The 23778-nt window shown below is 46.5% G+C and overlaps 1 protein-coding gene across 2 annotated transcripts in view; it reads right to left on the bottom strand.

The window, feature by feature from the left end:
- Window positions 1–4794: 4794 nt before the first annotated feature.
- The window catches only part of Proser2 (proline and serine rich 2), a 30747-nt gene continuing 11763 nt past the window's right edge, over window positions 4795–23778 (bottom strand). For both annotated transcript variants that reach the window (XM_041630886.1, XM_041630887.1), the window contains exons 2-4: window positions 18242–18459; window positions 7857–8112; window positions 4795–6266 (exon numbers count right to left, since the gene is read on the bottom strand). In XM_041630886.1, the coding sequence (XP_041486820.1) occupies window positions 5239–6266; window positions 7857–8112; window positions 18242–18379 (1422 nt within the window). In that variant the 5' untranslated portion in view covers window positions 18380–18459 and the 3' untranslated portion in view covers window positions 4795–5238. The remainder of the gene's footprint in view (window positions 6267–7856; window positions 8113–18241; window positions 18460–23778) is intronic.

The following is a 23778-nucleotide window of genomic DNA, read 5'->3' as shown; positions in this document are numbered from 1 at the left end:
CTTATGTATAAAGATAGGCAGGAGGTACTCCAGTTAATACAGTGTCCTGGGCTCCATAAGCCCTTCTTCATTCTGCCTCACAAGGCAGAGTGTGTGCATCTTCCCCAAACTCAAACGCTCACACACCACACATGTAGACAGCAAACAAACAGATGGACAAAGTCTACCTAGTTTCATGGGCCAGGAAACTGTTGGGCAATAGAATGAGATGGAACCTGAAGGGAGCTTTGAAACTTGCCACCACAGCAACTTACAAGCAACCTGATTTCAGGCGTACCAAGGGCTTACGTCATTTCCCAAGGCCACAGAGACCTAGAGGCGTCATTGGTAACAAGGTCAGGCCTCTGTAAGTGGCAACACTCAAGGCCAATATACTCAATATAATGAGTGCAAATCAGAGATGCCAAGGGCTGACGTCAGCCTGGTCACTCTAGGAGAGTGTACGCATCACACACGTGCTTGCACACACACACAGGCACCATGCCAACTCCCTGGCCTAGGGTTCCTTTTCATTCAGCTTCACCCTTTGAAGGTATTTCCAGAATTTTGACTAGTACCGTCGGCAGCTTGGCTGCACACACACGTATCTGTAGTTAGAGTTGATGAAGTGTGACCTGTTTGTCGGTGACGGGGATGAGGCTCCATTAACTTCAGCTTCCAACTGTGACTACAGTGTTAGGTGCAGCCTGCCACCATAGCTGGCAGTGGGGACTGGAGCCCTGAACCTAAGAGTGGCTAGACTTTAGCTTGGAGTTTCCTCTTCCAAACTCTCCCCAGTGAGGAATAGATGCCCCCTGAGGATTTTTGGTCTTGCTTTTGTTTGGTTTTTCGAGACAGGGTTTCTCTGTGTAACCTTTGGAACCTGTCCTGGAACTCGCTCTGTAGACCAGGCTGGTCTCAAACTCACAGAGCTCTGCCTGCCTCTTCCTCCCAAGTGCTGGGATTAAAGGCATGTGCTACCACCACCTGGCGGGCTCTGAGAATTTTGAGGTAAGCTTGGGATTTGAGAACCTCTATTAAACACACCATGAAGACCCCTCCTAATCTGCCCAGTCTAGATCCCAGGATACCTTAAAGCAATGGCACCTGGGGGACTGGTAAGAAATTTCTGAGACACATGAACCTCTGTCCTCTTCTAGACTGGAGACTCTTTGGTGGGCCACACAGACGTTTCTGGAAGTCCTCCTTATGCCTCCTTCCTCCTTTAACAGTTGCACAACAGAAAGTTTGTGTAGTTCAGAGGAAGGACAAGGAGGAAGACTGAAGGAAATAGTTCCCGTTCCTGGGGATTCTTTGTGCTGCCTCCCCACCCCCATCGCCGCTGTCACTGGCACCAGGAGGGAGTGACATTTCTGGAATTTTGCTGTGTTCTGAAGACTGGGTCTTTAGAAGACCCCAACATTGCTTTGTGGCTGAGGATGACCTTAACTCATCTGCCTACCTCCCCCTCCCAAGCAGGGCTAATACAGCAGTGCACCACACGTCCAGCCAGAAGTCTTAGGAAACAGGACTGCAGAGGATGGTTTTGCTGTATCTTTCTGAATCAAGGCACCTTTAAAAGCATTTCAACTGCCACCCACAAAGGCTAAGAAGTATGTGATGTCTCTCTAGCATCTCCAGAAGCAGATTCCCAGTGCTGCTTCTACTCCCCCCCATCCTCCCTAGCCCCCACCCCCCGCTTTGATGCCCAGAGAAAGCAGATGATTCTGGCCCTGAATGGGAGGCCAGTGGCTGAACTGAATTTCCAACTGGGCCTCCGTTTCAAACTCAGCCCCAAAGAGCAGCAACATTCCCAGGACACGGCAGCTTACAGTCCAGGCTTCTCTTTTCTCAGGTATCGGAAAGCACAGCTTGTCCGACTAGATTAGAAAAGGATATGGGAACCTGTCCCCATACTTTAAAGCCAGGCAGAGAAAGCCTCGTGAAGAGAAGACACAAAACCTGTTTGGTGACTTGTCACTTTAGAGAGAACAGAAACCTCTCGAGGTGAACATTCATGACCCTCCCCTTCCTCCTTCCATCCAGCAGTCTTGGCTGGGGACCAGGACGAGGACAAGGGACCCAGAGAAGCAAGGCTACTGCTCATCTAGACTACACCGCTATTGGATGACAGAAGTTTGAGAACACAGTTTAGGGCAAAACTAAGTTTATTAACCTTGCCCAGGTCACGTCAATAAAGTAGCCAGAGAGAAACAATGCCTTCATTGTTCTTGTACCAGCTAAGAAAACAGCTGTGTAGCAGACACACATTTCTTTGATAAGAGTAAATTGTTGTCATATTTATCATCTTTCTTCCTCTTTAATTCACGTTAAAGAACTGATATCACCTGCACAGAAGTCACCACTAAATCCTGGGAAAGGTCTGATCCTCCGGGCCAAAGCCCTGGGGGTTTGGGAAGAATGCACTTCCCTTTGTTTCGTTTTGAGATACCAGGGCTCCATTGGCCTCTGGTCAGCTCTACCAAGCTCCTCGTGGAAGCTAGTTCTCAACGGGGTCCTACCCTGCTCCCCACGAGCACAGCATGCAAAGACTTCTACAGTCAAAAGTCTATTTCTGTAGCCCCGTCTGTCTGTATGCTTTGTGATTTTTGAGGGCTCCGTGGTCAGTCACTGTGTGTGTCAGGGGCCTAAGCACATCTGGTGGGTAACATCCTACAGCCTGACTCCTCCCTTTCTCCTCGAGCAGGCAGCACAAGAGGATGTAACCTTAGTGAGGAAGAGAGCAAAGGGCAAAGGTTCTGCCTATTTTGTGAAGATGAGCACACACACTAAGGTAGGGTGCAGATTCGGAGGCAAGAGCTGGAGCAGCCGCTTCTCCCAGGGACAGCTAGGTAGGGCTGTGCTGTGGGACTCTAGTTTGGACATCGATAGATAGTAAAGGGAAGGAGAAATTGTTTTGTTTGTTTCCTGACTTTTACGTAGCACAACAGAGTTTTCTAGAGATGAAGGGGTGTTTATAATGTCACCTGAGGATTAACTGGGACTTTAGATCTACCTTCGCTTTTCGTTACAATCTTGCTTTGAATTATGGTCCTTCAACCCTGGGAACTAGATGTCATTTAAGAATGTCACATCACAGCTGGGTGATGGCAGTGCATGTCTTTAATCCCAGCACTCAGGAGGCAGAGACAGGCAGATCTCTGTGAATTCGAGGCCAGCCTGGTCTACAGAGTGAGTTTCAGGACAGGCTCCAAAGCTACAGAGAAACCCTGTCTTGAAAACAAACAAACACGTCACACCCCATAACTACTGCAAGGAAAGTAATGCTTTTCAGCAGACGAGACACACTGCAGGTCCCTCACCATTCACAAAAATAGGGCTTTAATCACTAGGGCTTTGGACACAAGAAACAAAGTAACAGTCAATATAATCATGGATTAAATAGAAAGAAAACATGAATAAATAGAAGAAAAGGATATAACCCTTTAAAAGGAAGTAATATAGTGCATAATGTAATACAGTTGTTTATAGGAAAGATAAAAATATGTTTTTTTCAAAAATGTCATTACAAGAATATATTAATCTACAGTCAAACTCAGTCTATTCGCAATAAAGTGATAGGAAAATCCTTTATGAAGGATGTCTGTAACAGTTGTATTGAGACCATCAATTATTAAACACTGTGTGTGGCATCTGACTTTGTCAAAGGGAAACCTCTGGGCTCCTGTCAAAAAAAAAAATCCATCATAAGCAGGAGCAAAATTAAAGGTACTTTTAAAAGTTTAAAGCCCTTTCTTAAATAGGATTAAAAAATGTTTGCAAAGACTTCAGAAGAAGAAAGAGCTGGGCGAGTTGCTAGACCATGGTTCTGAAGACATAAAACCTAATCATTCATCTTACGGAACTTACAAGGCGAGCAGAGTACCGTGAAAATGGCCTTCAACAGCTCAGCGTCTCAGTGATGCTCAGCTGGAAAGGAAACAGGGCTCTGTCGCAGTGCTGCTGTGGACCTGCGGGTGTGGCTCCCAGGCCAGTCTTTCCCCATCTATTCTTAGAGGTTTGAGACTCCAGCCTTAAATAGTTTTGATAATAACACTTGTGGCCGCAACTCTGTAAAAAGACAAAGTCTGGGAGAAAAGAAAACTCTTCATGCTGCATAACTGAGTTCAGTTTTCTCCTTCGAGTGAGTCCTGAGACAGTGTGCGTGGAGCATAACCAATCAGATCGTTCCCTTCTGTCTACTACCTCGCAACACAAACTAGGGAGGCGACAAAGATTTTAATTTTTCTTTAAATGAAAAAAAATGTTCTTAAGTAAAAACAGGAACTACCTTGCTTATTTGAAAGCAGGAAATACTACTTTAATTGGGAACAGAACACACCGTTGAGGAAAAGGGACTTGGGGTTCATGTGTCCCTAGCCAACTTCCATAATAGGAAGACTTCGTAGTGCTCACCACAATGCTGAGGTGTCTGTGAGAGAAAAGGAAGTGTTCATATCCTGTAGTTAGATAACGGTGTCTTCGGAAGGAGATACTTATGTCCTAAGAAATGTGCATACACAGACACACAATACTCATGTGTGTTAGCATAGGCACACATATTTATACACAATAGACTCATACACACATCCCCGGCCTCATGAGACTTGCTTTCTCATAATTACCACCTTTTCCAAACTTGACATCCTGTTTTGTTCTTACAGTTCAAAATTACAGTAAATCTTACTCTAAAGGGTTCATTAAGAGTTTCAGTTAAGAAAATGGGGCAAACCAAATTATGCCAAGAAACAAATCCAGATTGGTAAAGTACCATCTTCTACTCTTCAAAAATACAAACACACACACACAAACAGCTAGACTTCAAAGTGTATATTGACACTATACAATTTAACAAGCATTTCTTTTTAGTTTTCGAGGAAGGGGAATCCTGAGCATCAGAGAACTACACTGGCTTTCAAGTCCTGCGCGGGATTAAAGGTTCAGATCAGAGATCCTGGACCAAGTCCAGCCAAGGCCGTCCTGACATATGTAAGTCATAGGTCATCTGTAGCCATGGGAGCCCACGGGTCCTAAAGATTATCCCATGACCCCAGGAAAGGAAGAGGACAGCTCCGGGGATCTGGTCCTTGCCCCACTGGCCCCTGGCTCCACGCTGCACTGGACACAGGGGTTGGGGTGGAGGCATTTTCCCCGAACATGCCGCACTTTGTGCTACCCGGCTCCTGTGCTTAGAGAATAGAACACCCAGTGCGGGGATACAGGGTCTACCCAGACACTGCGCCAGTCCCACTGTGGCCATCACAAGTTCTCCTTCAGCAGCCCGAGCTTGCGCAGGGCCTCACGTCGTGCTTCCTCTGTGGAGCCACGGCCTGAGAACTGCACTGTGATGCCCTGTGGCCGGAAGCCCACAGCCCGGGGGAGCGAGCCTGTGCGCTTGCGGGCATCCTGGGAGCCGTCCAGGCGCGGCTCGTACAGGCTGCGGCTGGCGTTCTGGCGCGCCAGCTTGCCCGCTACAGCGGGGTCTGGTCGGAAGGTGATGGTCTTGCTGGTGGGGACGAAGGGGCTGGGCTCGCTGCGAAGAGCCTCATGCACGCTCTGGAAGCCATTGGCCAGCGCTGGCGACTGCTCGGTCTGGACGGCCCGGGACTGCTGTGCCCTAATTGGGCCTCCTGCACGCGACCCTCCAGGCTCCCCGGCCATGCCCACCCTGCTCTGGGCGCGCCCTCCGTCCGCAGAGCCACACCTCTGCTCCTCAGCCTTCTGCCACCGCTCTTCCGATGACGTGTCACCCGCAGCGATGAAGGACATGCCATTGATGTTGGCCAGGACCTGGGCCTTCCGCTCCTGCACGTTGACAGCCGCCTTGGAGATAGTCTTGTTGAAGTCCTTGCCGGCGCTGTTGGTCACGCTTATGTTGCTGGGGAAGCGGTGGACCTTGGGCGCTGGCTGGGCCGTGTGTCGGTGCCACACGCCGACCTGGTCCCCATTTCGAGAAGCTATCGAAGTCGGCGGCATTCTCCATTCCCCAGGCCTGCCCTCCTTTGAAGGGGACGTGGGGGACAGGGCTTCGTTTCCCGCCAACTTCTCAGAAATTTTCTGAGCAATCACCAGAGGAGTGGGCACGGAGCGGGACAGTTTGGGATGCTCTACCGGAGGAGAGGGGGATATCAGCTCCTTTCGGGGGGCAGAGGGCGCAGAGACAGGCGGAGAGGGTGGCAGAGGAAACACCTCAGGATCCCTGGAGTCTGGTGGGGCCAGGGAATTCTCAGCGGCTTGTTTCCCACCTTCAGGAGCAGGAGTGCCCTGTTTTGTAACAGATGTGGCCCCTGAAAGAAAAGAGACCTCGTAAGTTTTCACCCTACTAAAAGTAGACACGTGGCATTCCTGCCCACTGAACTTTAGAAAGTCACAGTGGGACACTACCAACCTCTACAAAGCCTAATCAAAATGCTGGTTCTGCTGCCGGCACCGCTGAGAAAGAAAGCAGTCCATTTACCCCAGGGCCATACACTGAGACCCAACAGATTCCTGAAAGGGTGATGAAGATCTACAGGCAGAAACAGCCAGTTAGGAAGCAGTCTGGAAAGGTGTGCTTCTGAGGTTCCCTCACCCTGCGGGCATGTGACAGGAGGCAAGCAATGACCACCTCATAGGGGGCTTCAGAAAGCACTGAGTGGAAGATGGGGGTGCCCGTCTTGAATCCCAGTGCTCAGGAGGTAGAGGAAGGTGGATCTCTATGGTTCAAGGCCAGCCCGGTTTACACAGCGAGTTCCAGGACAACCAAGACTACAAAAAGAAACCGTGTCTCAAAAAGCAAGCAAACAAAAGAAGATATGGAAATAGTAGGTTAGAGAATTGCTGGGCACATGTGCTGAATTTTCCAAACCCATTTTCTCTGGTGTGATTACATGATCCAATCTTTTTAAAGGATCAGTTGGTTCAAGTTACTTTAGAAACTATACTTTAAGGCTGAAGTGTTTAAAAAAAAATGCAAAATTTAATGTCTCTTCTCTCAAGGGTTAGCTGCAAACCATGCTCTTTTGTGTGGGATGTCAATTCAGTCTAACGCTCTCCCAACTGAGCTATTTCGGCGGGATGTCAATTCTGAATAAGGCAGTTTGCTTTACAAGAAAACACAATAGGCCAAGAATGGTAACATATACTGTAATCGCAGTGCTCAAGAGGCAGAAACAGGAGGACAGCATTCGGTAAGGCTGGGCTACACAGCAAGCTCCAGGTCAGCTGGAGATGCACAGAGAGACCCTGTCTCACAAAGAAAGACACCCTCCCCTGAAGCTTATGACAAACACCGGTGTTTACAGGCTGCAAAGCACACGTGTTTTCGCTGTTTCGTCTCTCGTCTAGTCCTGGGTGCCTCCTTCATTTGTTGTTAATATCACTTCCCATCGGCAAATAAAGGCTGTAAGAAACTTTTCACAACGTTTCCTCCCAGTTCTATCCCAGGATTCAATGGGCATCTTCATGGATGCCGCTCAGTGATGCAGGGCATACAAAGAGGGCGCTGGCCTGCACTTTGTCTGCTCTTTCTAGGACTACCTCACAGAGTCGCGTGTTAGAAATGGGACATAATCATGCAGGACAAATCAGGTGCCCCGCGACACATAAACACACCACACACACACACACACACACACACACCACCACACAATCTATCAATCTATATGCTCATTCGGTCTCCCCGCCCCCCACCCCTCCTTTCAGTTGGCTTTCTTCATTCAGTCTTTCTGGAGTTCCCCTTGCTAGAGAGACTACCAAGAGGATAATTCAGTCTTCCAGAAGCTGAAAGAGCTTCAAGAGCATCTATCCTGACAAGCAGAGGCAGACAGAGCAGAAGGTGCCAGTGTGCCTCAAGTGCACCACCACACCAAGTCAAAGGCGTGGGAACATGTGTGTACCTGCTACGTGAGCCACATCTGGAAGGCTCTCCACATCTGGAAGGCTCTCGGGGCCTGCTTGGACTAAATCAATGACATCTTCAGGTTCCGAGTGACCGGAAGGGCTCTCTTCCAGAGACTGTGGAGAGTGACAATGAATGCCACTGTCGCACAGGGCTGGCTCATCAAAGTCGTATTCCAGGGAATCAAGAGTCTCTTCAAAGAACAGGATGACGTCCTTCTCCTCGTGTGTGAGGTGCTTCAGGCTCTCATCATCCTGTAAGTAGATTTGGGATCGGTGAGAGATACACAGTGATGTGAAGAAAGAGAGTCACAGGAAGTAGGAGTCAAAACCTAGCCTAGGGCATGCTTCTCTGTGTCCTGGAAGGCCCCTGCCATTTGGGTCACCCCTCTGACAAATGACCTGTAAGTCACTCACTATTTTGCCTGCACAGAAAAGGGATACTGTCAAGAGATGCAGAAAACCCAAGGCCTTTACCCTATCATGAGCTCTAGTTGTGGTTACCATGGAGTCAGCACAGTAGAGGAAGTATTCTCCAGGGGCTCCAGGACCAGGCACCCTGCTGTCTCCGTACCAACAAGGGAGACTTCTCGTGTTCAAACACTGGATTGAACTCACCATTTATCTCCCCTTCCTCCAGAAATGCTGCTAAAACAATTAAGGGATCTTATTAATGATTATTAGGTTTATGGTGTGAGTGTTTGCCTGTAGATATGTCTATGCCCTGTGAGTGTGCCTGGTGCCCGCAGAGGCCAGAAGAGGGTGCTGGATTTCCTGGGACCACAGGTACAGAGAGCTCTAGGCTGTCATGTGGGTGGTGCTGGGAATCTAACCCAGGTCCTCTGCAAGAACAACACATGCTCTTACTTGTTAAGCCACCTCTCCAGCCTGGGACCTTATTAACTTCCTTAACTAGGCAGAAATCACAAAGACATAAATAACAGGGAAGGAGATGATGTCAACGAAAGCAGAAGGGAGGAGGTGATGAGAGACAAGCTGAGGTTGCAATTACATCCGCGCCAGGAAAGCCTACAGCCAACCTGCTGGGGACGTGTGACCCGGATGGAGACAGTGAGAGCCAGCTGCAAGTCTCGATGGGTCACCCCAGCAGAAAAGGAAGGGTTTCTCTGTTTCTGTGTAACAGTCCTAGATGTCCTGGAACTCGCTCTGTAGACCAGGCTGGTCTCAAACTCACAGAGATCTGCCTGCCCTGCCTCCCGAGTGCTGGGATTAAAGTGTGCGCCACCACTATGCGGATGAAGGGTTTACTCTTAAAGGAGTTAGTAGTAGAGGCAGTGAAGCCGAGTTGACGGGGAGGAACTGCGCAGAAAACGGAGGAGTGGGTATTGATTTCCAGGTGGAGGCCAGTCAACATGCCCACATCAGAATTTCAGCCCGGGCTGAAGAGACACTCAGTGGTAAAGGAAACACATTGCTCTTCCAGAGGACCCACGTTTAGTTCCCAGTGCCCATGCTGGGCAGCTCACAGCTGCCTGTAACTCCATCTCAGGAGACCTGATGTCCTCTTCTGGCTTCAGTGGGTACTGTACTTATGTGCAGCCCCTCATATTCACACAATTAAGAATTAAAAAATAATAAAAAAGAAAATTGAATCCATATTTTTGAGACAGTCTTGAGAGCTAGAGGTACAAGCATAGTGACAATGGGAAGAGAGGGGACGGATTTCTGAGTTATTTGAAAAGATGAATCAGGCCGGGCAGTGGTGGTGCACCCTTTTAATCCCAGCACTCAGGAGGCAGAGGCAGGTGGATCTCTGTGAGTTTGAGGCCAGCCTGGTTTACAAAGCAAGTTCTAGGACAGTCGGGGCTTTTACACTGAGAAACCCTGTCTCGATAAACCAAAGAGAGAGAGAGAAAAAAAGCAGAATCGGTTCCTAATGTAACATTCTTTCGCACTGTGATTACTGAACATCCATGCTTTTCGCCTCCATTAGATTTTACACTTAGGAATAACATTGTAGGGGCTGGAGGGATGGCTCAGCGGTTAAGAGCACTGGCTGATCTTACAGAGGACCCAGGTTCAATTCTAAGCACCCAACTTACACCTGTCTGTAACTCCAGTTCCAGGGCTTCTGACATCCTCACACGGACACACATAAGCAAAGCACCAAGGAACATAAAATAAAAGTAAGTCATATACACATATGTATGTGTGTGTGTGTATATATATTATATATAAATATATAATATATATTTTTTAAAGACTCACACTGGATATATAAAGGCTTGCACAAGGAGTTATTGTAACCAAAATATCAGGTGTCTCCTCACCATGTGTGCCTGTTCTGACTTTTGATGCCTAAAACATAAAGCCTCTAAGAAATCCAGCAATACTCTTTTCTTTGCGAAAACGTCTTTCTGTGTAGCTGAACTTGCTCTGTAGACCAGGCTGGCCTCTAAATCACAAAGATCCTCCTGCCTCTGCCTTCCAAGTGCTAGGATTAAAGGCGTGCACCACCAAGACCAGTCCATTCATTGTTTTTGTTTTGTTTTTTTTTTTGTTTTTCAAGACAGGGTTTCTCTGTGGTTTTGGAGCCTGTCCTGGAACTAGCTCTGTAGACCAGGCTGGCCTCGAACTCACAGAGATCAGCCTGCCTCTGCCTCCCGAGTGCTGGGATTAAAGGCATGCGCCACCATCACCCAGCCAGTTCATTCATTGTTTCAACACAAGCACTACAAGTCTAAAACCATTAGGGCTCTTGGCATAACAAAGATTCCCTCTAGTTAAACTTCAGCCATTATGGATTTTGTCAGGGTGACGTGACAGAGATCACAACCATTACACAAGTGTTGGTCTCCAGTGCTGAAACATCAAGTCTGGAGAAATACATTCTCTGCCCTGTGGTGACTTTTATGCAGGGCACTTCAGAGGATGCATGGCTTTTAAAAGATTTTTGTTTTTGATTATGTGGATTGGAGGTATGTATGAACATGAGCGCCGTGCCCACTGAAGCCAGAAAAGGACACTGGATCCCCTGGAGCTGAAGTTACAGTTGGTTGTGAGCTCCCTGATGTGGGTGCTGAGAACTCATATCTATCCGGTCCTCCCTGCACTTTGAACCCTGAGTTATTTCTCCAGCCCCATGCTTAACTTTTAGAGCCTATTTTGGTTAGGTATAATTATTCTCCTCGCTACGTCACAGAACTGAAATTGCACTAGCCTGGCCGAGGGTCTAGCTCAATGATAGGAAGCTTGCCCACGATTCTCAAGGCCCTGCATTCTAGCCTCAGTACTAGAAAATAAACATAGCATAAAATTATGTGAAAGTTTTCAAAAACAAGACCCTAAAATGGACCTTCAGCTTAAGACACATCCCAATATCCCACAAGAAGACAATGTAAGAATGGACTAGAAGGGGGCTAGAGAGACAGCTCAGCAGTTGCAGGCACTTGTTCTTGCAGAGGTCCTGGGTGTTTATTCCCAGCACCCACATGGTGGCTCACAGCCACTTGTGGCTCCAGTTCCATGGGATCTGATTCCTCCTTCTGACCTCCACAAGCACCAGGCGCATCTGTGGTGTGCATACGCACACAGGCAATCTCTCCTATACATTTAAGAACAATGGGCCATGTTTAATCCAGCCCGGAAGCAAGCAGTCCTACCATGAAAAATCTGGAAACCAGGCTCAGGAAGGTGCATCCCACATGCCTGGTCGTGCCTGTACATTATGAAAGGCTTGGTATGACTTTCCAAGGGTCTCACCACGACTTCACCCAGGGGCCCAGCCTACTAGAACTCAGCTCTCTGCTTGCCTTCTGTTTCTCCCTTTCTAATCCTATCCTAGCAAGTATCGACAGATCTTGCAGAGATGCCTGCGTGAGTCTTGTGCAATTTACCAGGGGGTTCTTCAGTTCTCTCAATGTTCTCTTTCCCTCAGTACACGATGTGAGATACAAATCACCTCCAGCCAGTCTGCTCAGAAACAAGACCCCCAGGTCACTCCGAACCTAGCATCCTCAGCCCAAGGGCTTTCTCTCTAGTGTGGGGCTGGGTGAATGGCATGCTTTCTTTGCCATCAGCCTGGCCTGGAGTCCTGGATTGTGATAAGGTCAAACATGCTATGGGCTCAACGTCTAAGACTTGAAGCTTTCTCCCAGTGAACCTGGCAGAGGAAAGAAGGCAAGGTCAGGCAACGGAGCAAGGTACACCAGGGCCAGGAGAAGGGCACTTGGTACCGGGCCAAGATGGTTCTGGGGAGATGCTGAACACTACCAATGTAAAAGGAAGACATTCTTGGTCCTGAGGGAGAGGCTGAGCAGTAAGAGGTGTGGCAGCGAGATATATCCAGAGCCAGAAAGGAAGTTCTGGCCAGGGGCGTAGAGCAGGCAATGGAAAACTGAATGGGCACAGGATTTCTTTAGGGGAGATAAAATGTTCTAGAACTGACTATGGTGATCTCTGTACACACAGAGAACCCATTTACTTTAACCAACATGCAAAACATAAAAATTGTGTGTATATTTATGGGATTCCATGTAATAGCAAACCAGACCAGACAGACCTCTTTCTGTAAACACTCTTCACTACGCTGAAAACCTTCAAACCTTTTCTTCTAGGTTTTACAAATGAGTGCACAGGGCTGCTGTCAGGGGTCAGCTGTGCAACAGCACACCAGACTTTGTTTCAAGTTGACTGTAACTTAGTAGCCAAGATCAGTCAGTCTCTCCCTGTTGCTATCTCCCCAGCCTCTGGTGACTGCCATCCTGCCTGCAACTTCTATGAGATCAACCTTTTTTCAAAAACTTTCTTTCCTTTTACTTCATGCATACGGGTGCCTTGCCTGCAAGTGTGTCTGTCTGTGCACCATGTGGATGACTGGTGCTCACGGAGGCCAGAAGGTGTTGGATCCCTTGGGATTGGAGTTACAGGTGCTTGTAAGCTGCCACATGGTATCTGGGAAACGAATTGGATCCTAGGATCCAAGTATTCTTTTTGTTTTTCGAGACAGGGTTTCTCTGTAGTTTTGGAGCCTGTCCTGAAACTCCCTTTGTAGACCAGGCCGGCCTCGAGCTCACAGAGATCGGCCTGCCTCCCGAGTGCTGGGATTACAGGCATGCGCCACCACCGCCCGGCTGGATCCAAGTATTCTTAACTGCTAAGCCAGCTCTCTGGCCCCAAGATCAAGTCTTTAAGATTCCATATGTGAGCCAGACCATGTCACATTGGGTTTTCCAAGCCTGGCTTATTCCAGTTCCACCCACGTTGTTGCAGATGACAGCAGCGTATCTATTTTACGGCAGAATAGCATCCCATTGGGCATATGTAACACATTTTCTTTACCCACGGATTGGATGACAGGCACTTGGGTGTGGAAATTTTTCATACTGCAAATGAACGAGCAGTCTCCATCTACACTTGGGTTGTTTCCATGTCTTTCTCTATGTGTGTTTGGAGACAGGCTCTCATTATGGATGCTAGTTTGAATTCACTATGTTACCCAGGTTGGCCTCAAACTCATGATCTTGCCTCTGCCTCAAGGCCTGGGATCAGAAGCATGTAACACCATGCCTGGCTCCTGCATTTCATAGTAACTGTCAATACTGTCACCATTGCCGTGGAAACAGACTGTTCTTTGACATACTGGACTGCTGGGTCATAGAGCACATCTAGTCTTCATTTTCTGAGCAAACTCCATCTGTTTTTTTATCACAGCAATGCAACCCCACACATGCTAACAGGCCCCCTTTTCTCTACACCAACACAAGCGTCTGATGTTTTCAGGCTTTCTGATAACAACCATTCTTACTGAGGCGAGGTGCTATCTCACCGTGGTTTTGATGTGCATTTCCCTGATGATTAATTACGTTGAACCTGTTGTATGTCTTAAGAAACATCAATTTATGGTTATTGTTCATTTTTTCAATTGGATTTTTTTTGTTGAGCTTCTGATTCCTTGTGTATTGTTACTACCAACCCCTTCACAGATGAATAATTTGTAAATATTTTCCTGATACTGTAGGTTTTCCCTTCACTCTGTTGTTTATGTTGAGTTGGTTTTTATAATTAATGAGAGATTGGGTTCATGCCAATCTTTGGCAGGTGGACATCTGACTTCCCAGTACCACCGACTAGAATGCCTGTACTTTCTTCAGTGTGTGTGTGTTGGTAGCATGCTTGCTGAAAGTCAGCTGATGTGTGTGTGGGCTTTACTTCTAGGCTATTATATTCCAGTGGTCTGTGTGTCTGGATTTACATTAATACTATGTTGATTTGTGCATGTGCGTTTGTATGGAGCTAACAATTAAACCCAAGGCCTTGTGCATTTGAGGAAAGTCATGTTCCACCGAGCTATACCCCTAGCTCCTAGTAGGCTTCTTGATCATAACTCTGTAGTGTACTTTAAAAACAATGTGTATGGGTATTTTTGCCTGTGTGTATATCTGTGTACCACAGTGCCCATGGATGGCAGAAGAGGGCCTTCGATCTGGAACTAGAGTTACAGGTGGTTGTGAGCTACCATGTAGGTGCGTAAACCAAGCCTGGATCCTCTACAAGAGCAGCCAGTGCTCCTAGGCACTGAATTGCCTGTCCAGTCACTCAGCGCTGTGGTATACTATAAAAAAGCATCTCTCATTCTTAGCCCAGCACGCCAACTTAAAGGTAAGATTTACAAGTCTCTGGGGGAAGACTCTGCTTCAAGACGCATGAAGCAATCCCTCCCCTACTGTGTATGTTATGGTTTTTGAAAAAATCATTTATGAACTAATTTTTCAAATCAGAAAACTCCAAGTGCTAAGTATACTGGGTAATTGGAATGTGCACTGAGCAAGCTTCCCACAAAGACCAGAACCTTCAGCCAGTGGTGGTGACACGCGCTTTTACTCCGAGCATTCAGGAGGCAGAGGCAGGTGGATCTCTGTTGAATTCGAGGCCAGCCTGGCTTACAAAGTGAGTTCTAGGACAGCTAGGGCTGTTACACAGAGAAACCCTGTCTCAAAAAACCAACCAACCAACCAACCAAACAATTAGAAGAACAAAAACAAAGCCTTGCCAACGATCACATTCACTCTGGTAATATAGCAGGAAAGAGCTCTCTAGTCTAACTCAAACAGAGGGAGCATCCCGACAAATGACACATGGCAGTGGGAAGTGTCACAGTAAAACCCATCACTCAGTACAATTAATATAGACTTTTTTTTTTTTTTTGTCATCCTGGCTGTCCTGGAACTCACTATGCAGATCAGGCAGGACTCACCTGACTCTTCCTGAGTGCTGGAACTAAAGGCATGCACTATGCCTGTCCCCTCATTACACAAATTTTTTAAAAGGTAGATGATAAACTTTCCTTTGGTGTGTGTGTGTGTGTGTGTGTGTGTATGTGCCCTCGTGCGTCCATGCGTGCACGTGTGCATGTGATTAAGCAAGTGTGCCTACAAATGCCATGGTTGGATATGGACGTCAGTCCTCTCCTCTCGTTTACTGCTGCACACACCAGGCTAACTGGCCGTTGACCTTATCTCGACCTGTCTCTGCCTTGCATCACACAGCAGGGACAGGGAGAATGCAGAGGCGCACGACTGCACTTGGCCTACGTGGGGTCTAGGGATTTGACCTCAGCTCCTGACACTTGCACGGCAAGCTCTTTACCCACTGAGTCACCTCCCAGCCTAGGACAGACTTTAAAGGAACGACAGTAAGATAAAGTCAATAGGACAGATCTATCTGTGTTAGGACAGACTAGAAATAGGAGTGTTTGGGGTGGGAGGGCAAGGGAAAGGATACTAGAGAAAGGAAAAAAATCCAAACCTTTGGTTGAACTAAAGACCCAAGAAGACTTAAATAGACACTCTAAAACAGCCTTAAAAGCCACTCGCTTTTACTCCTATAATTAAGTCAGGCTTTTCTTTTTCCTTTTGTTTTTCAGGAAAAACAGTTCATTGAATACGACCTGAAGAATGCACTCAGGAACCAGAAAGACCAAAGAAAAGGAAGTACTTATTGTAAAAACGAGGACGACCCGAGCCCGTGTGAGGGCGCAGCCTGGGATCCCAGCACTCAGGCTGAAGTGGGAGGATCATCGCGAGTTTGAGGCCAGCTTGGGCTACATGGAGTTATTTCCATGCCAGCCTGGGCTGCATAGCAAGACTCATTCACAAGCAAGCAAGTAGCAGGCAGGCAGACAGGCAGGCGGGCAGGCGGGCGGGCGGGCGGGCGGGCGGGCGGGCAGGCAGGCGGGCAGAGGTGAGTAAACAAATATTGTGAAAGGAGACCTGAACCAGGATTCTTCGCTACTCATCCCCCAGGCAGGCAAGCAATGATATTCTGTCTTGGTGGCATCTGATTTAATGATCACGTATTCTTTTTTTTTCCTCCAAGGTTTATTTTTATTTTATATGTATGAATGTTTTACCAACATGTATACAGGCACACCATATGGCTAGTACCTAGGAAGTGAGAAGAAGCTATCAGATCCCCTAGAACTGGAGTTACTGATAGCTCTAAGCAGCCATGTGGGTGCTGGGACCTGAACCCAGGTCCTCCGGAGGAGCAGCCAATGCTGGTGATTGCAAAGCCATCTCTCCAGCCGGATCACATGTTCTCAAAGACACCAAAGGCCTGCCTGCCATTTGAGCAACGCTGTACTGATTTAATAATGTAAGCTGATGCCAAAATGGAATAAAGGCAGGGAGAAGACTCGCAGCCTAAGTGCTGTGCTGTCTCTGGCAAGCTGGGCAGAGTCCCCGTAAGTACACATGGGACTTCCCTACCGCAGAACAAGGGCTTATATTATGTGTATCTCTAACTAGACACTGTTGTAATTTTTTCTTTTGCTGTGGCTAACTTCAACCTGTTCTCCTGAAGTTAAGAAAGAGACACAAATCAGCAGAGAATGAGGTCTGTGTACAGCTTGGATGAAGAACTGGAGGAGAATGGCTTCAAAGGCTTACAGCTGGGCTCAGTGGCTTTAAACTTCTTTAAACTAGCAGCAGAGCCCTTGATCTCTCATCTGTCTGATGTCTGGAGCGCCTTATAGGCTGTGCCACCCCGCCCTAGTGCCATCCATGCCTCGATGCAATCCTGAATGAAACCCCGCTTTATTCAGTTCTTGTACACAGCAGACTATTTACTAATGGATTAGACAGAAGCTCTTTGGCTACGTCCTCAAATAGTTTCTGGCCTGGTGCGGGGAAGAAGCCAGCTGTGGGTCACTTGCCGACCAGTCTGCATATCTCTCTTCCCTCTTGAAATCACAGAGCAAACGGTTTATCGAAATCCTGGGACATTGTGTGTACTTGTGCCTAACCCACAGCTCAACAGTCCTACACCCTCACTCTGTGATTAAGGGGCGTGTGTGTGGACGGCCCAAGTGCTGGCAATGCCATCTAATCATAGCTGCTCTGTGACTCCAGAGAGTTTGGGTCGGGGCGGGATTCACGAGAGTTAACTGGGTACTAATCTTAAAACCTTGCCAATTTTGGAAGAATTTGGATCACTGTTTTTGCCCAAATCATAGATAAAAATGATTAGGGAGCATTGTGGGGTGCCCCCAATCCTCAAAGAGTGGGCACAGATTAGGGTTTAATTCCTTAGGAATTAATCCTGTGAAGACCTCTCTCTTCTTTCCAACAATTCAAAATCCCATTATTTTCCAGAGGATGTTCCAGTGTGCCCTTGAGTTGATTAGGCTTCAGGAACAGAATAAGAACGCCCAGGCTACATAGAGAAACCCTGCCTCTGGGTGGGTGGGGGTGGGGCACAGGGGGAGGATAAGAACTCAAGACCAGGCCAGGGGGTGGTGGTGCACGCCTGTAATCCCAGCACTCAGGAGGCAGAGGCAGGCGGATCTCTGTGAGTTCTAGACCAGCCTGGTCTACAAGAGCTAGTTCCAGGACAGGCTCCAAAGCTACAGAGAAATCCTGTCTCAAAAAAGAACTCAAGACTGTGAATGTGGTTCTGCTGGGTTAGGAACAGGCAGGCTACCATCCCAAGAGCGGGAGCACTAGAAAGGGAGGATTTGTGGAAAAACAAAACAAAACAATATATCCTTCAAAAGACCTAAAGTTCTCGGGTTGGTTAGTGCTGTGTAAGGGTATGGATCGGAAAGACCGGGCTTTGTAAAGGCCTTGGAATTTCTCTGAAAGTGAGCTATCTTTTTCTGTAGGGTGGCCTCCCTGCCCATGGCCCAGGTGGTTAGTGACTTCAGGCATGGTCATTTCCGGAGCTAAACTGCCCTGAGTGGCCACAGATTCACTCCACAGCCACGTGCAAAATTTAATATGATTAAAAAGAAAATGCCAGTTCACAGGGAAGTATTCGGAGATATCCATTGGTGCTTTGTAAGCTATTCCTCAAAGAGGTGGAGCACTGGGGCCAAATCAACCAACCAAAGCATCTGAAAGGTTTAAAGAACGCTACCACTCACCAAAGTGAAGCTTCTGGACCGAGAGCTGCTGCTCCGGCTCTCCAGACTGCCCCCTCTGCTCAAGTCACTGAGCCTGCAGCTTGGCGACAGGTCAGAGTCCATCTCCAAAGACTCCGGTTTCTGCTGGTTTCCAGGCATCCCCACAGAAAGTTGTCACTGGCTGGTTCACAGGAGACCAGGTAGCAGCCAGAGTCCCATTCTGAGGCAGGGGAGGTCTTCTAGGAAATAAAACACACAACAGTAGTTAGTGACCTGAAAAGTGTCCAGCTGCTCCAAAGTGGAAGGGCAGCCCCTCGCTCACAGACTGGAAGAATTAACACTGTGAAAACAGTTATATTACCAAAAGAAATGTACAGATTCAGTACAATCTCATCAAAATTCCAACTCTTTTCTTTTTACAGAAATAGAAAGAATAATATTAAATTGCATCTGAAAACATAAAATACCTCAGATAAGCAAACGAAGGTATGCTGGGCCCAGGGAGATGGTTCGGTTGGGTAAGAGGGCCTGCGGGACAAACAGTAGGACCTGGGCTTGAATCCCGGTCACGGTGTGTGTGTGTGTGTAGGGGGCAGGGTGATCACTGGCGCTTGGTGGCCCAGATTGAGTAAGAATCTGACAGAGTAGAGTACCCGGTGTCTTCTGATCTCCACACATGCAAATATAACCCATCCCCACAATTAATAATGCCAGAGGTATCACCATACCTAATTCAAATGATGCTCTAGAGTCAACAAAACTGACATGATATGGACGCAAAAACAGATATGTAGATCAACGGATGGAATGTAAGATCCAAACATAAACCCATTGGTTTTTGACAAAGATGCCAAAAATATATATTGGAGGAAAGACATCCTCTTTAACAAATGGTCTTGGGAAAACTAGATATCCGCATACAGAAGAATGAAACGAGATCATTTTCTCTGGCCCTGCATGGAAAATAACCCCAAGTGGATCAGAGACCTTAATGTGAGACCTAAAACTTTGGAACCGAAAGGAAAACACTTTAAGGTTCAGGAATAGGTAAAAACGTCCAAACAGGACTCTAGTTGATAGTTGACTTATGGGATCTTACGAAGCCATAAACCTTCTGCTCAGGAAAGGAAACAGATGGTCGGGTGCAGAAAGTCTGCAGAATTTGAGAAGACCAAAGCTGCACATCCAAGAGAAGATTAATATCTAGAAAATTAACTCCAAAACTTAACAAGTTTTAACCCCATCACTCCAGAGGCAGAGGCAGGCAGATCTCTGAGTCTGAGGTCAGCCTGGTCCACATAGTAAGTTCCAGGCCAGTCAAGTCTACAGAGTGAGACCTTGTCTAAAAAGACCAAACCATCAGACCAAAACCAACCAACCAACCAACCAACCAACCAACCAAAAAAACCTATCTAAAACTCTAAATGAAACTATTCACCCAATCAAAAAATGAACTATGTAACTTTACAGAGATCTCCCAAGAAGAAATTGAAATGGCCAATAAATATTTTCTGACATGTTCAGCACCCTGAGCCATCAAGGAAATGGAGATCAAAACTATATTGAGATTCTATCTCAGCCAAGTCCAAATAGCAGTCATCCAAGAAACAGATGACAGCAAACGATGGCAGGGATGTAGAGAAAGAGGGCCCTTTATCTGCTGTAGGTGGGAGTGTAAACTCACTAAGGGAATCAGTCCAGAGGGTTCTCAAGAGACTGAAAACAGAACCTCCGTATGACCCAGCTGGACCGCTCCCAGACAAATACCAAAGGATTTACACCCTACCACAGAGAAACTTGCACACTGCTGGTAGTCGCTGCTGATCCAGTCACATGGCTAGGAAACAGAACCAGCCCATATGTCCACCTAAACGTGATGGATAAAGAAAATACGGTACACATACACGGGACATAAGAACACACAGATATTTTTGAGACGGGTTTTACGATACAGCCCTGGTTGGCCTGGAGCTTGCTATGTAGACTAGGATGGTCTTGAACTCACAGAGACCCATCTACACCTGCCTCCTGAGTGCTGGGATTAAGGCACGTGCCACCATGCCTGACTAGTTTTTATGAAGGAATAGAAGCATCACAAATGACACCATTGCTGAGAACTTGGTAAAACAACTCTGGCATCGTCCTCTTCACAGAGGGGCTGTACTCTTAGGCTCTGTACATTCTGCCTTAGACTTTCCCGGCATTTCTGCCTCAGCCACCACAACAGGTTTCTTCTCCAGGTCATTGCACTTTAGAGTTTGGAGGCGGCGGCAATGGCTACAATGCTGGGAAGCATGGTTGATAGCTCCAAGACCAAAGGGTGTCTGAGGCCTGATGATACTGCAATTTCCATAGAAGGTGAAAGTCATTTAAGTTGACCCTATCAAGGAGGTCATCGCTAGTACTTCCAGGAAGAAAGTCATCCATGCTTAAGAGCATTTATTGCTCTTCCACAGAAACTAGGTTTGGTTCCTGGGACCTCTATCGGGTGTCTCACACCTGGCTTAATCCAGTTCCAATGGAATACAGTAACCTCTGGTCTCTGTTATGTGCACACACAGTGCACATAAACACATGCACAAATAAATACACAGACAAATAAAATAAATCTTTAAAAAATGTCCCCTGTATACACATGAACACACACACACGCACACACACACACACACACACACACACACAACACAACACACGCTTCTTTTTTAAGTGCCAAACCTAGCATGGTGGCATACATCTTTAATTGTAGCACTTGGGAGCAGAATCAGGTGGGTCGCTGAGTTCAAGGTCAGCTTGGCCTACAGATTGAGTTCTAGGACAGCCAGGGCTACACAGAGAAACCCTGTCTTGAAATGTCCCCGACCCAAACAAAAAAATAAAGAAAAAAAAATGTACCCTGTAAGCTAAGTTAGTTCATCTTCTGACCTTCTTAGTAGAAAACCAGGTCCAGTACCCTAAACACCAAATGAGTTCAATAAAATATTCTAGAAGGCCAAAGAGACCATTACAAATACGCCTCCATATCACAATCACTGACTTCAAACTCTACTACAGAGCTACAGTACTGAAAACAGCCTGGTATTGGCATAGAAACAGACAGGAGGACCAATGGAACCGAATAGAAGACCTGGATATTAATCCACACACTTTTGGACACCTGATTTTTGACAAAGAAGCAAAAAAATATTAAATGGAAAAAAGAAAGCATATTTAACAAATAGTGCTGTCATAATTGGATATCAACATGTATAAGAGTGAAAATAGACCCATATTTATCACCATGCACAAAACTCAAGTCCAGTGGATCAAAGACTTCAACATAAAGCCAGCCACACTGAATCTTATAGAAGAGAAAGTGGGAAGTACACTTGAACGCATTGGCACAGGGAACCACTTCCTAAATATAACCCCAGTAGCATAGACACTGAGAGAAACAATTAATAAATGGGACCTCCTGAAACTGAAAAGCTTCTGTAAAGCAAAGGACATGGTCAACAAGACAAAATGACAGTCTACAAAATGGGAAAAGATCTTCACTAACCCCACATCAGACAGAAGTCTGATCTCCAAAATGTACAAAGAACTCAAGAAATTGGTCATAAAAAGAAGAAATAATCCAATTAAAAAAAAATGGAGTACAGACCTAAACAGAGAACTCTCAACAGGGGAATCTAAAATGGCTGAAAGACACTTAAGGAAATGTTCAACATCCTTAGTCATCAGAGAAATGCAAATCAAAACAACTCTGAGATTCCATCTTACACCGGTAAGAATGGCCAAGATCAAAAATACTGATGACAATTTATGCTGGAGAGGTTGTGGGGAAAAGGGAACACTTGTGCATTGCTGGTGGGAATGCCAGCTGATACAACCCCTTTAGATGTCAGTGTGGCAATTTCTCAGAAAATCAGAAAACAACCTTCCTCAAGACCCAGCAATACCACTTTTGGGTATATATCCAAAGGATGTTCAATTGTGCCACAAGGACATGTGCTCAACTATGTTCATAGCAGCATTGTTTGTCATAGCCAGAACCTGAAACAACCTAAATGCTCCTCGACCAAAAGAATGGATAAGGAAAATGTGGTAGATTTACACAATGGAGTACTACATAGCAGAAAAAAATAATAACATTTTGAATTTGCAGCAAAAGGATGGAGCTAGAAAACATTATTTTGAGTGAGGTAACCCTGACCCAGAAAGAAAATTATCACATGTACTCACTCATAAGTGGTTTTTAAACATAAAGCAAAGAAAGCCAACCCACAAATCACAATCCCAGAGAACCTAGACAACAATGAAGCCCCTAAGAGAGACATACATAGATCTAATCTACATGGGAAATAGAAAAAGACAAGATCTCCTGAGTAAATTGGTAGCATTGGGACCTTGGGAGAGGGTTGAAGTGGAGGGGAAAGGCAGGGAGGGGAGCAAAGAAAAATGTAGAGATCAATAAAAATCAATTAAAAAAAGAAAGAAATATGCCTCCAGTTGACAGACACAGCCATTTGTGGAGAAAGTTCAATCAATATTGGCACCTGTCAGGGGATTCTCTCAGTCTGGGGAGTGTAGCAAACCTCTCTAGAAGAACAGATTTAAAGAGAGATTCCCTACCCCAATTCTCTTCATGTCTCAGTGATTACCCCATGCCAATTCAAGAGTAAGGTGGGGAAACCAAAAGACTCTGAACACACATGCCTTTTAGAATATACCATTTCTCCAAATAATGTGAAAGCAATTCAAAGGGTTAAAGTCTAAAGCTGAATATGCTGGCCTATTCAGTGTGTGTGTGTGTGTGTGTGTGTGTGTGTGTGTGTGTGTGTGCTGGATGGATGCTTCCACAAGATGGAAGCCAGCCTAAACTATAGAACAAGACCCTGCCTCAAAACAAAAACAAAAAAACTAGATGTGGTGGTCCATGCCTGTTGTCCTGCCAGTTGGAAGGCAGAGAGAATCAGAAGTTTAAGGTACATAGTGAATTCAAGGTCAGCCCAGACTGTATGAGGACCTATGCCAAAAAACCTAGCCAAGTGCAGGGCATGGTGGCGCATGCCTTTAATCCCAATACTCAGGAGGTAGAGGCAGCGGATCTCTGTGAGGTCGAGGCCAGCCTGGTCTATAGAGCGAGTTCTAGGACAACCAAAACAAAACAAAAACAGGAAAAAGCTAACCAAACCACCACCATAACAAAAGTAAAATGTTTTGGAATTCATTTAATAACATGTGACCTTAAATAGTAACGCGATTATATAATATCTAAATGACTAATAGCATATAAGTCAGGCTTTCTAATATACAAGGTGAAACTCTATTTAGTCTCAAAAATCAAACATCTAGTACGCAACTAATAAAAACACGTACTGCCCTACCAAGAAGGCTACCAACAGGGCCAGGGCAAACAGCAAGACCCAGCAAAGGTAGACGCATATGGTACAACTCTGCTCCTGGACCCAGGATGGGCTGGAGTCAGGCGAAGTGAGCCAGCCCAGGCAGTGAAGGCAGGCTAATTCTTGCATCCTTCCTGTGGGTCCCACCCACTGACTCAGCTCAAACTGGGTCCT

Source organism: Microtus oregoni, unplaced genomic scaffold (genome assembly GCF_018167655.1).
Source record: "Microtus oregoni isolate MIOR12 unplaced genomic scaffold, Mior012 000035F_ref0000213, whole genome shotgun sequence".
Classification (NCBI taxonomy): domain Eukaryota; kingdom Metazoa; phylum Chordata; class Mammalia; order Rodentia; family Cricetidae; genus Microtus; species Microtus oregoni.
This window is presented reverse-complemented; position numbering and strand designations above follow the sequence as displayed.